The sequence below is a fragment of the Caretta caretta genome, chromosome 3, assembly GCF_965140235.1.
Source record: "Caretta caretta isolate rCarCar2 chromosome 3, rCarCar1.hap1, whole genome shotgun sequence".
In the NCBI taxonomy this organism is placed as follows: Eukaryota; Metazoa; Chordata; order Testudines; family Cheloniidae; genus Caretta; species Caretta caretta.
In genome coordinates, this window is record NC_134208.1 from 106,854,608 (window position 1) to 106,866,572 (window position 11,965).

Here is an 11,965-nt window from a genome sequence, read left to right on the forward strand (position 1 = left end):
ATTTCTAAAGATTTTGTGGAGAAGCAAGGGGCATGAAAACAGTAACTAACTGACAGACAGGTGGGGGGAGCACGGCAGAAGGTGCATGAAATTATGACTAAATGAAGGAGTGACAAAGCATTAATGATACTGATGTATACCTGGAGAAATAATGTAAATACCATGTAAAGTACTAACTCTTGAAGCAGCACAGAAAATCAACAGATTTTGTAATTATAATAATGGCCATTTTACCCCTAGATATCAAAATATAAAGCCTCAACACCTGTAGGGAAAGTATTCCTTTTTTATAGATGGAATAGACTCAGAAAGGTTAAAGCTCTGATCATACAAACACACACATGCTTAACTTCAAGTAAGTGAACAGTCCTGTCTTCAACGGGACTCTTCACGTGCTTAAATGTAAGCATGTACATAAGAATATGTGGGATTGGGGATTTACTCATTTGCCCAAGGTCACAGCAACAAGTCAGTGATGGACCCAAGTGTCCTGACACCCAAATCTCTGCTCTATGAAAACATATGAAAATATAACATCTCTCATATGGAAAAAAGACAAAATCAGTAAGGAACAGACATGCTAGATCTAATGTTTTTTGACCCTCTTCACAGATCTGTTCTGAAGACTGATTGATTGCTTTATCTGGTGATGTGTTCTGGATAGATTTCATTTTGAATCAGACTGATTTATGTGCACTAAGAAATAGGCACAGCATTAAAATATTTAAAAATAAACATCTACTTTCCTGACTTCTCTCATGATTTAGATTATCCAAAACCAGATTCCCAAGACTTTCTCCAAAAATTTAATTGTAGAGATTTTAGTGCTCACATTTCTCAGAGTACCCATTTCATCCCATTTTAAGATTCAAACATGCTATGATATCTTCTCATGGCTATCTTGGAATTGTTCAGGTTGTTTCCTGAGGTGAGAGAGAAAACTCATTTGCAGATATGAAAGGGGAATATATTCTTGGAACTATGATTTTCTAGGATACAACCTGAAGCTATTGTTAGCAGTTTTCCAAACTACAGAACTGTTACATGCCATAACACTTCTGCAAATCCTTTATCATTTCGGGGCTTTATTAATTTATAATTAAATTAGAGGACAATGAGTGCCTCTTGGTACTGCCCTATCTCCTCCTCTTCTTAGGACCTACTAAATGCAAACACCAAACCAAACCCCCCAAAAACAAACAAACAATAGAAATGCTGAAAACATAATTAGTATAGTAGCATTGGAAAAGTAATTATTATTCCTAAAACAGAACACTGTTTAAAAAGTTAATCCACTGCTTTGCAGATATGAAAACAGATAGACTTGGTATCAGAGGGGTAGCCAGTGTTACTCTGTATCCACAAAAACCGATGAAGTGAGCTGTAGCTCAGGAAAGCTTATGCTCAAATAAATTAGTTAGTCTCTAAGATGCCACAAAGTACTCTTTTTCTAAAAACAACAAGGAGTCTGGTGGCACCTTCAAGTCTTCAGATTTAAGAAGTGGGTTTTTTACCCATGAAAGCTTATGCCCAAATAAATCTGTTAGTCTTTAAGGTGCCAGACTAGGGTGGGGAGAATCTGCTTTTATTGGTAAATCTCAGTAAATATTGATTTCACCGTACACACAACCCAACTACAGAATATTTCCATTGATAATAACAAATATTTATGGATCAGCAAAGTAAGAGAAAACGTACTGAGAACGTAGTTTGATTTAAGGATATTTACTTTGTATATTTTAACATGACATTGACAATATATGTTTTAATGGGTATGAAGTTTTAATTTTTTGAATCTCAGTAAGTCCGCTCATTAAACAACTATTGTGGGGACGCGCCTCCCCTCCCCCTACAAGGGTGCGGAGTCACGGCCCGCGCAGCTACGACGGACACACCAGCCCGTTCAGACCCGCGCGCGCTGCCTGAGCCGGCCGCACGCCCCGCAGCCAGAGGTGACCCCGGGCCTCGGCAGGGCGGCGCACGATGCTCTAAGGGGCGTGTCCCTCGAGGGCGCCGCCTGAGCGCCGCTCAGCGCGTGGGGGCTGCAGCCCGACCCCGCCACGTTCCTTTAACCGCGTCCTGGCCCCCGCCCCGACTGAGCGGCCGTTTCGGTTTGTCCTCCCTTCCGGCTCTCGCCGCAGGGAATTCTGGGAGTTGTAGTTTTTATACGCCCTTCAGGCACAGGGCCGGCGACAGAGCTGCGCGCTGGAGCGGGGAAGGGCTTGCACTCCCGCTCCCACAATGCACGGCGCGCCCACCGAAAGCCGTGTGAGGAAGCGTTGCCGTATCACGTGACGAAGACGTCACTTCCGTAAACACTCTCGGAAACCGATGAAACGGGGAGCTGCGCAGGTAGGGCCCGGGGCGGACCGCGGGGGAACATGGTTCGGGTCCCGGACTGGGAGTGAGGGGGACTGGCCCCGGAACCCTCCGCTGGTCGCGGGCCGCTGTGAGAGGCTCGTGCTGTCTGGCCCCGGCGATCGCGCCAGAGCCTCCGCGGCCGGGGGAGACGTCACAGCATGTCAGGGTGGGAAGGGACCTCAGGAGGTTCTAGTCCGACCCCTGCTCAAAGCAGGACCAGTCCCCGACTACATCGTCCCGCCGCCCGGTGGCGCCCGAGCGATGGAGCGCCTGAGCCAGGTGCCCGCCGCCGCCCAGCGGGGAAACGCCATCCCCAGCCCACCGCTGTGCAGCCTCTTGGGTTTGGGTGCAGTCTGACCAGGGGCTCTGGAACAGTGTTTATAATGGGGGTGCTGAGAGCCCTTTGAACCAAACTGTGACCCCCTGTCTATGGTGGAAACCACTTCAAGTGGGGGCGGTAGCACCCGTGGTCCCATCACCTATGAATAGGGTGACCAGGAGTCCGGTTTTCAACCAGAACGCCCAGTCGAAAAGGAACCCTGGCGGCTCCAGTCAGCACCGCCGACTGGGCCGTTAAAAGTCTGGTCTGTGGTGCTGCGGAGCTAAGGCAAACTAGTCCCTACCTGTCCTGCTTGCGTGCCTGAACCCCAGAAACAGCCAGCAGGTCCAGCTCCTAGACGGGGTACAGGGGACTCTGCGTCCTGCCCCCGCCCCCGGCACCAGCTCAGCACTTCCATTGGCCAAGAGCCTGCGGGCGAGAGCGGCGCACAGAGCCGAGCCGTCTGTCGCACCTGCGCCTAAGAGCCGGATCTACTGCTGGCAGTTTCCGAGACACGCACGGTGTGGTCTGCGGTGCCAAGACAGGCAGGAAGCCTGCCCTAGTCCTCCTGCTGCTTCGCTGACTGGGAGCTGCCGGTCCAACCAGAGCCCAATCCCCTGCCCCAACCTTGAGCCCCCTCAAATCCGGAGCACCCTTCTGTACCCCAAATCCCTCCTCCCTGGCCCCACCCCAGAGCCTGCACCCCTAGATGGAGCCCTCACCCCCTCCTGCACCCTGAGCCCCTCATTTCTGGCCTGCACGCCCAGATGGAGCCCTCACCCCCTCCTGCACCCCAACCTCCTGCCCCAGCCCAGCAAAAGAGAGTGAGGGTGAGGGAGAGTGAACCATCGAAGGAGGGGGAATGTTGTGAGCAGGCGGTAGGGCCTTGGGGAAGGAGCAGGGCTAGGGTATTCGGTTTTGTGGGATTCAAAAGTTGCCAACCCTACCTATGCATCTGATTTGTGGCTTTTGAATTTGGGGTAAACGGCATCACAGCAGACATAGCACAAGACGAGCCCCAAACAACATCCATGGGCAGTGTCAGGATGTCTCACTCATCCTGTGAACACAATCACACGAGAACAGTCTGTACCCTGCAGAACTGCTGGCCTTGCTCTCATGCTTTCTGAAGCCAACGTTTCTGTGATGGTTGGGCATGTAGTATGAACTCACAGGGACACCCCTATGCAATCAGGCTGTTAAGATTTTTCTTGTGTCCGAAGTTGCTGCTTCATCCCCAATTCCTTTAATTTTGATCATCAATTTACAGTAATTATAAATAGTGAAAGAAAACAGCGGGCTTGGATCAGTGCATTATGGTGTCTGCGTCAACCCTGAAGACAGAGTTTCAGCAAGGCTGCTCCCTTGTAAATAAGGGGTGGCCAAGAGAAGGAAAGAATGAATAACAGAAACCCCAAGTGGGACAGAGGAAAGTTTTCATGTAAAATAGAGGAGTAGAGAAGTTTTAAGTGGCAAAGGGGACTGGCTTTTTCCCTCTTTCTGTTTTTCTCCATATGAAGTAACGCTGTTTGTTATACTGGTTTTTATTTTACTGCTACATTTCATATCAGCTTGCTTTTATATAATGCTCATGTTGCTACTTCTATGCAGAAAGTAGAACTGGAAAGCACCTGGGGTCTCACGTGACGAACACGTCACTTCCGTAAACACTCTAGGAAACCGATGAAACAGGAAGCTGCGCAGGTAGGGAACAGGCTTATTACTTTTTTCAGTTTTCTTACTCTGACCCCATGTGCTTTCAGTGTGAGCTTTTTTTAACTGCTGAAGGACTACTTTGAGGAAGTGACAGAATTAACTAATAAAGATTGAAGAGCAGCTGTAGGGGCACTGGCTCCACCTAGTCATTAATGTCCAGGAAGTGCCATATACCAAGCTCTTTATTGCTGTTATAAAACCATACTGATGTGGTTTTTATTTGGGTACATATAGGTTATTTCTAGAATATTAATGTATTGTAAATATTACAATTGCTTCAGTCATCTCTGATTATTCTCCTTAGACTATATTTGAGTAATAGTGTCTGAAAGGGTGATTTCTAGTAGACACCAGTCATATAAAAGTACTACTAAGTGTAGTAGAATAGGTTAGTTACTAGTGGGGCTCTAGCTGACTTCGAAGGCCTAGATTTGTGATCTGGTTCTGCTGCTGCTCATACAGGCTTTTCCCACTTATCCTGAAAATCAAGTTTTTCCTTTTTGGGTAAAGCAGTTGCTGCTGATCTGTGAAGGGTTTAAAAACTAGACTCTTATACAATACACCTGAGCCTCACTACAGCTCTTTATAATAAATAATTTGTTTGGCCATTTCAATGGATATTTAACTATTTAATTCCTTCCATAAGATAAGAAATTAGTCTGAGCGCAATAGTTAACCAGCGGAAATGGAAGAAAGGAAAATCAAGAGGAGGAGCCCCAAATCATCCAGTAGTCACCTGACTCAGGTTGTTAATGCCAAGAAAAATTCTGTGCCAGTCAGTAAAAGTACAGCATTTTCAAATCCTGCACCACAAACAAATTCACAAAAATCAAAGTTAAAAAGGTAAGTCCCTAATATTCTACAAATCATTGAGGCTGGGAAAAGGAGAGACAGTTGGACTTATTGGCCCAAAAGTATTAGCTGGAGGTTAAACAGTGAACTGTTTATGTATGTAATGCATGTAGGCAGAGGTGAGTAGAGAATAGGCATGAGAACAAAATCCTTAAGCAATCTTTGTAGTAGTTAACTTTATCAGTGCTACACTGAGATCTAGTGTGGAGGTGCCAATATCAGCAGAATAACAGAGCTTGCTGAATCTGCCACTCAGAAGTGCAGTAGATAGTCTTTCTCCATTGCATTTCAGGAAAAATGTTTTCTCTAGAAATATCCAAAATGCAAGGTGTACCACTCTAGAAATCTACAGTACCTGTAGCTGACGTGAGAATGGACCATAATTTATCATTGTGTGCAACTCAGTAATGTTTTAAAATACACAACAGGATTATTCCGCATATGGCAAGATATGAGGGAAATGTAATCACTGCAATATTTTGTTGTTGTTAAATTTGACCTAAACTTATTTTTATATATGAATAATTTCTGTGGATGGCCAAGCTATTAGCCTGACTTGACAAGGGGTGGTCATATGGAAATTTATTGCAGTTTCTAAACTATAGTAGTAGTTGCAGGTTATATTCAGCCAACAAAACTGTATTTACATCAGGATAAGCTACTCATGGAATAGTTGAGTAAAAAGATTGAATTCACTTGAGTTTTCTCCACACTTGTATGAGCATGCACTATATGCAGAGTATTTAAGAATGTGTCTGCTTGGCTAACTTTCATGCAGTTTTATAGAAGAAAAATATAACTAGTGACAAGTTATAAAATCTTAGCTAATATGAATGTATACATTATCAATACCTGTTACTGCTTTAATATCTGTTCAGTGACTGTGGTTGCCTTGATATTTACTTTCCCACCCAGGGGCTTAGTTTGATGCCAAGTAGAGTTCCAGGAGTCTGCTTCCTATCAAAGTATTGTGAAGCCAAAAGGTTTTTCTTAATACTTTTAAAAGGAAAATGAGTGGATTATCCTGTGCTTCCTAATGGTAATAAGAAAGCAGATTCTTGGAGTCCTGCTTTGTATTATCAGATTGTCAAGATAGTGGCTTCACAATTTGATCACTTTATATTTAGGTAAAATTTGTGATCCACGCTTTGTAATTTGATGGTGCAGTTAACATATGTACGTTCACGACCGTTGTCCTTTTAAGGCCGATTTCTAGGATAGTCCTTTATTGCACTTCTTCAGCAGGAGCAAGAAGAGGAAGGTAGTCTCTTCTGTAAAATTAGATGTCTTTCATTTCCTCAGAGGAATAAAAGAAAAAGCCAAACCTCCAGGAGGGGAAGGAAAAGGGGCACAGGCAGCGCCAATACAGCACTCTTTTCTCACAGATGTATCGGATGTTCAGGAGATGGAGAGGGGACTTCTGAGCCTTCTAAATGATTTCCACTCTGGCAAACTTCAGGCATTCGGTAAATATGTCGGTTTTCTTTACCCAGCTGTTGCTTTTACAGATATAAGATAGCAGTTTTTTGCAAACAGATGTGCTGGTTACAGAGAGATTGTCAGTCGTTATTAGACAAGAGGTTAGTCTATACTTGTTTAAGTAAAATTTAACTTGGTCATGAATAAAAATAAAATATTATTTTATTGGAAATTTGAGATAGCAACCCTTTGAATCATAGGGTTATCTTTGGGTCTATGCTGTGTCAAAAAGTCCCTTTCATAGTGCTTGTGTGCTAACAGATTGTGTTCCAGTTATCATGGGACACACACACATCACTTTCTTGGCTTGTAGATTTAAAATATCAAGTTTAAAACTACTTTGTGTATGTTAAATATTAGTGGAAATGTAACCAAGCAATAAGATGCCTTGATGAAATGAAGTAATAAATTCCAAACTAGGAAACAAATTCAAACTGTATACCCGCTAACTTTTTAATTAAAATTAAGTTTAAAATTTTGTCTTACGCTGGGGGACTGAATTCTGTTTTTGCCAAATTTACATCTTGCCAGAAATAGAGTTTATATATAAAACTGCAGCTTGTAACTGTTGTTTAAGGTGTGATGCTATATTACTTGGTCAAGGTGATAGGAAAAGGGGTTGGTATTGGGTAGCTTTTAGAATCTGAGTGTAGGTTATGCCTATTTCCTCTTTGTGGGTGAATTTTTGTACTATAAATTGATTACCACTGCAAACTCTTGCCTATTGTCAGAATGCCGCTGCTTCATGAACTATTGGCTGAGGGTCTATGCAGATGACTCTTACCTTTAGAACCTAAGCATATCATGTGACCTCTCCACTCAATTCTGCAGTGGAGTTTTTTCCAGAACCTATGCCTCATGCATGGCATCAAAGTGCTCAGTGCTCTTATTTAGGACCTAAGCCCATGGCTCTCATGAAGTGTGGTCATTAACTTCAGTGTGAGCAGGATTAGGACTAATGCAATTGATATTTGCTTTCATGCTCAGCCCATCTTACTCTTCTCTTTGACCTTGAAGTGGAATCATAATATTGTATACAACAGGTGTAAGTTTCTAGGGCTCTGCATGGGGTTACAGGGCTCTTCTGCTTAGTCATTCCTTCTGCCAAGTGCTTGAACCCTGCAGAGAAATGTGGAGGTACTTTTGCAAGGTACATAAATTAGTTCCGGGGTATCCAATTAGCTATAATTTGGTTAAATAGGAATGGTTTGAGCATGTCTGTGAGTCAGAGGTTATGAGGTGCTGGAGGAGAAACCCCAGGAACAGCCAAGTTTAGTGAGAAAGTTTAGTCTGATGACACTTTAAGTAAAAAATAAGGCCAAGTTTAGAGATGGGGCAGAGGTGGACTATATCCAGCATGCAGATCTTCCATTCAGAACAGGGTGAGAACACTACACCTTGTTAAATTATTAGTTTCTTGCCATTGAAGTGATTGATATCACTTGATATCACATGACCCAAATACACGATCAAATACAAGGACAGAAGCTCTTATTTAAAAAGTTACAGTAGTAAACATGGAAAGAAAAACTGAGTCCTATGGAAGGTAATTGGATTTGTTTCTGATATTTGACACTTTTTTCTCTCTACTACAAAAATCCAAGATATACATGCAGTAGCTTAGACTTTGCTCCTTACCCCATTGTCAGACTCTTACATAACAGCTTTATAATCTGCTTTGTTCAGGAAATGAGTGTTCCATAGAACAGATGGAACATGTGCGGGGAATGCAGGAGAAGCTAGCTCGCTTGAATTTGGAACTCTATGGGGAGTTGGAAGAACTTCCTGAAGATAAAAGAAAACTTGCCAGTGACTCCAATTTGGATAGGCTACTATCAGATGTAAGTATAGTCAAGACAGACCATCTTCCACTGAAGTTGCTTCACAGAACTAGATCTGGGTTCAAGAACGGGATCCAGCAGTGTTGTTCTTTCTATACAACTTGAAGACCTTAGGGTCTTAGGAATTTAGGGTTCAATGTGTTGAGGAAAAACTTGACTCTAATGACCCAGGATATTTCCCATATCTGCCCAGGATTCTACTTCCTCTGCATTAATTTTGAGGAACTCTACAAGTGCCTTGTTCATCCCTCTTATTCAGATTATTCCTTGTGTCTACCAGTTTGTGCAGTTTAGAGCAGCGTTTAAGGTCCTGCAAACTGTCTCAGAGCTTAGGCTGATGTAGAACCAGCCTGAGCATCAGTGAGCTGAACCATTTTCCCTGTCATCTTTCCTTCTATACTCTGCCACACCTATCAGAGACTAGACAGAGAGAATTATCTGGACGTATGTATTCTAAATGTATGAATCTTTTTTTTTCCCCTCTGGTGCCTTTTTTGGTAAACAGGAGAACTGTTAAATATCCAAAAAGTCTAATTTCTCAAAACTTCCTAGTGTAGAGCTACACTTGCTTTTAAACTTACAGTACTATCATGAAGGGTTTGTTTAATTTTTTGCAAGAGACCCTAAATTTGTGCTAGTACCATTTATAATTGTATTATCGACATGTTTACTTCATTGATTATAACTAGTGTTTTTTCCTCATACTTTGTTCATTTATATTGCAGCTGGAAGAACTGAATTCTTCTATGTATCCTTTTTATTAAATATCATTTTTTGGTAAACATTTCTGTAATAAAGAGTTGATCAAAAACCAAAATTATACTATTAAATTTCCAGAAAATACATTTTACAGATGTTCTGTAGCTCAGGAGAGTTCAAAGGATTTTAACAGTGCTCCTTTTTGACATTCAGGGCTGTAGTATGTCATGTTTTCAGATCCTTCTAGCTTACAGATGGCTTTCGTGTAACACTCAAACTGTAGTTTGCTGTAGATCTAAACAAAGCTTTGTGCTTAGGCTATTTCTTTAAAGATTTCTTCATTAACTGTTTGTTTGAAACTTTGAAAGAAAAAGGTACATCAGACAGAGATATCTAAAATTGTCATAGCTGAAGTATAAAATTTTAGACTGGACATGTTGAGAAAAAAGACTGTTTAGCCAGTTGAGTGCAAACCTTGATATATACTACCCACTTTGGCTAGGAACTTTGGAGCAACCACGCCTAATAATATGCCTCCTAAAGTGTTCAGGAGTGGAGTTCTGTCCTGCTGCTGCTGATAGGGCAAAAAAATTCTAATACTCTTCAGTTTTCCACAACACTTTTTAGGGCTCCTGTCAAAGGAGGAAACTTGCACACAAACTTAGAACATAGATCACTGAAATATGCAAAATTCAGAACTGCAGCATTACCGTTAAATGCCTAAGTATTAACAACTGCAAGTAACCAGTTGAATAACTTACATTTATATTTTTGTATACATTACCTTAAGTTGTCATTTCCATTCTTGTAAGCCTCCTAACCATTGCCGAAGGATGGTCCAGTGGTTAGGGCACCAGCCTGGGACTTCAGACACACTGTTTAATTCCCTGCTGTGATACCTACTTCCTGTGTGAAAGTCACTTAATCTCTCTGTGCCTCACTTCCCTGTCTGTAAAATGGGGATGATAGTGTTCCCCTGCCTTGCAGGGGTGTTCTGAACATAAATATATCCAGGAGTATAAGGTGCTCAGAAACAACAATAACAAGGACAATAGAAGTAGATGAGATAGATAAGAACTTTCCAAAATGTTTCACCAAGCCAGAGGCCAAGTGTAAAATATTTCAGTCCCAAAGGTGTATGTTTCGGAATTTGAGTAGGGTTTATTGGAAACTCTTGTGCAGCCTTGCTGATATTAAGTGAAATCAGCCCCTGCTATAAAACATTTACTATGTTACAGCATCTACAGAAATTCATGGCATAACTGTTCCCGCCCTTGTCAGAAAAAGTGGTTCTAAAATGTCTGTGCTTAATTGAGCTCTAATTATGTAAGCAACTGATCTGAGTTAGCACCTTTTAATATAAGGATAGTATTCTAATGAGGATTTCAGATGTCTTCAAATTAATAGTGAATGGTCTGTATTCTAAGAGACTTGTTTAATACATTTTCTTATGTAAATGCACAGGACCAGGGCTGTGCCCTTCTAAATACCTGCACACCTCCATTCTTTCAATCTTCCCATTTAAGATTTGTTAATAGTCTCTAAATTTAAACTTATTTTTTTAGGCAAGGAAAATATTAAATATGTATTTCATTTTTACTGTTTACATTTTATTGAAAATATTTGGATCAGGCTATTTTGTAATTGCAATAAAACAGAAGAGGATTAATTTATTTTTAAATTGGTGACAATGTGCTTAGCACTAAGATGATTTGTGATACTGTTTTTTTCCTCTGGCATGTAAACTTTGACCTTGTGTATAATTGCATCCAGTGTGTATTGATATTCCAGCATGTCAGGCCATGTGTAATATTTTGTTCTTTTCTGTCCTCTCAAATCTGTCATACTCTACAAACATTAAATACCGGTATAATACAGATATTCATAAGGTAAATGATCTCTTGTGTTATCATATGAAAACTTAATTTCTTAACTCTTTGTTCCAGACAAAAACTTCATTTAGCAGATGCACAAGATATCCCAAATACCTCCACCAGCTAAAAGTGTAGGTTTTTTTGATTTAGAGGCCTCTCCAAGAAGTCATGTCTTTATTTTTCCAATGGAATCTAGAGTCTTACTTATTTTCCACAACAAAGAATTAAAGTGCAAATGCAAGTGATTATTTTCACACATTCCTGTTAGCAGATTTGAGCACTGCGATATATCAGGGTTGGAATCTATTGCTCTAACTGCAATGGTGTGCTGCTATGCTTTGTTTTATTGCCTTATTTAATATAAAAGTGTTTGTGGAAAACTTGAAAGTACATGCTCAGTGTTGTTCATATGTCTGTTGGATTTATATATGTACATATAATACGTTCACTAACATTACTCCAATTTTGACAAAGATAGCAGTGAAGATTTTTTGTAGGTGCCTTCCTGCCTAGTATGTAGACAATCTGCACACTCTTTAGTGTGTTTTGTTTGCCATTAAATGAGTGCTTATTAATTTATTTAAAAATATGCCAATCGCTATGTTAAAAAGTGTAGCATCTGTTTAATTATGGTCAGAGAAAGAGCTCTTGTATGATCAGAATTTTTACAGTCAGTTTTTTCTCTTGCTCTGTCATCCACTTTAAAATTTCACGCAGTTAGAATTGGAATACATACTGGCAGTCCATGTCATTTGGTTTTGGCAATTTTGAATTCTCAACAATACTTAAACAGTGTCACTCCATAATAAATCCATTCTGCACTA

The 11,965-nt window shown here is 41.1% G+C and overlaps 1 protein-coding gene across 1 annotated transcript; it reads left to right on the plus strand.

Annotated features, from left to right (window-relative positions):
* Positions 1–2,214: 2,214 nt before the first annotated feature.
* On the plus strand, positions 2,215–11,965 carry CCDC28A (coiled-coil domain containing 28A). The gene is made up of 7 exons (XM_048844408.2): positions 2,215–2,352; positions 4,292–4,384; positions 5,043–5,239; positions 6,551–6,714; positions 8,414–8,568; positions 9,294–9,316; positions 11,214–11,965. Exons 3-7 carry the CDS (start codon positions 5,082–5,084, stop codon positions 11,266–11,268), a joined length of 555 nt encoding a protein of 184 aa, XP_048700365.2. The 5' UTR covers positions 2,215–2,352; positions 4,292–4,384; positions 5,043–5,081; the 3' UTR covers positions 11,269–11,965.

What these genes read in the sequence shown, in the direction of transcription:
- CCDC28A (XM_048844408.2), top strand. Translation starts at nt 5,082, where the DNA reads ATGGAAGAAAGGAAAATCAAGAGGAGGAGCCCCAAATCATCCAGTAGT. An exon ending in CAAAAATCAAAGTTAAAAAG is followed by an intron (nt 5,240 to 6,550) that starts GTAAGTCCCTAA and finishes TCATTTCCTCAG; the next exon opens with AGGAATAAAAGAAAAAGCCA. An exon ending in GAAGAACTGAATTCTTCTAT is followed by an intron (nt 9,317 to 11,213) that starts GTATCCTTTTTA and finishes TCTTTGTTCCAG; the next exon opens with ACAAAAACTTCATTTAGCAG.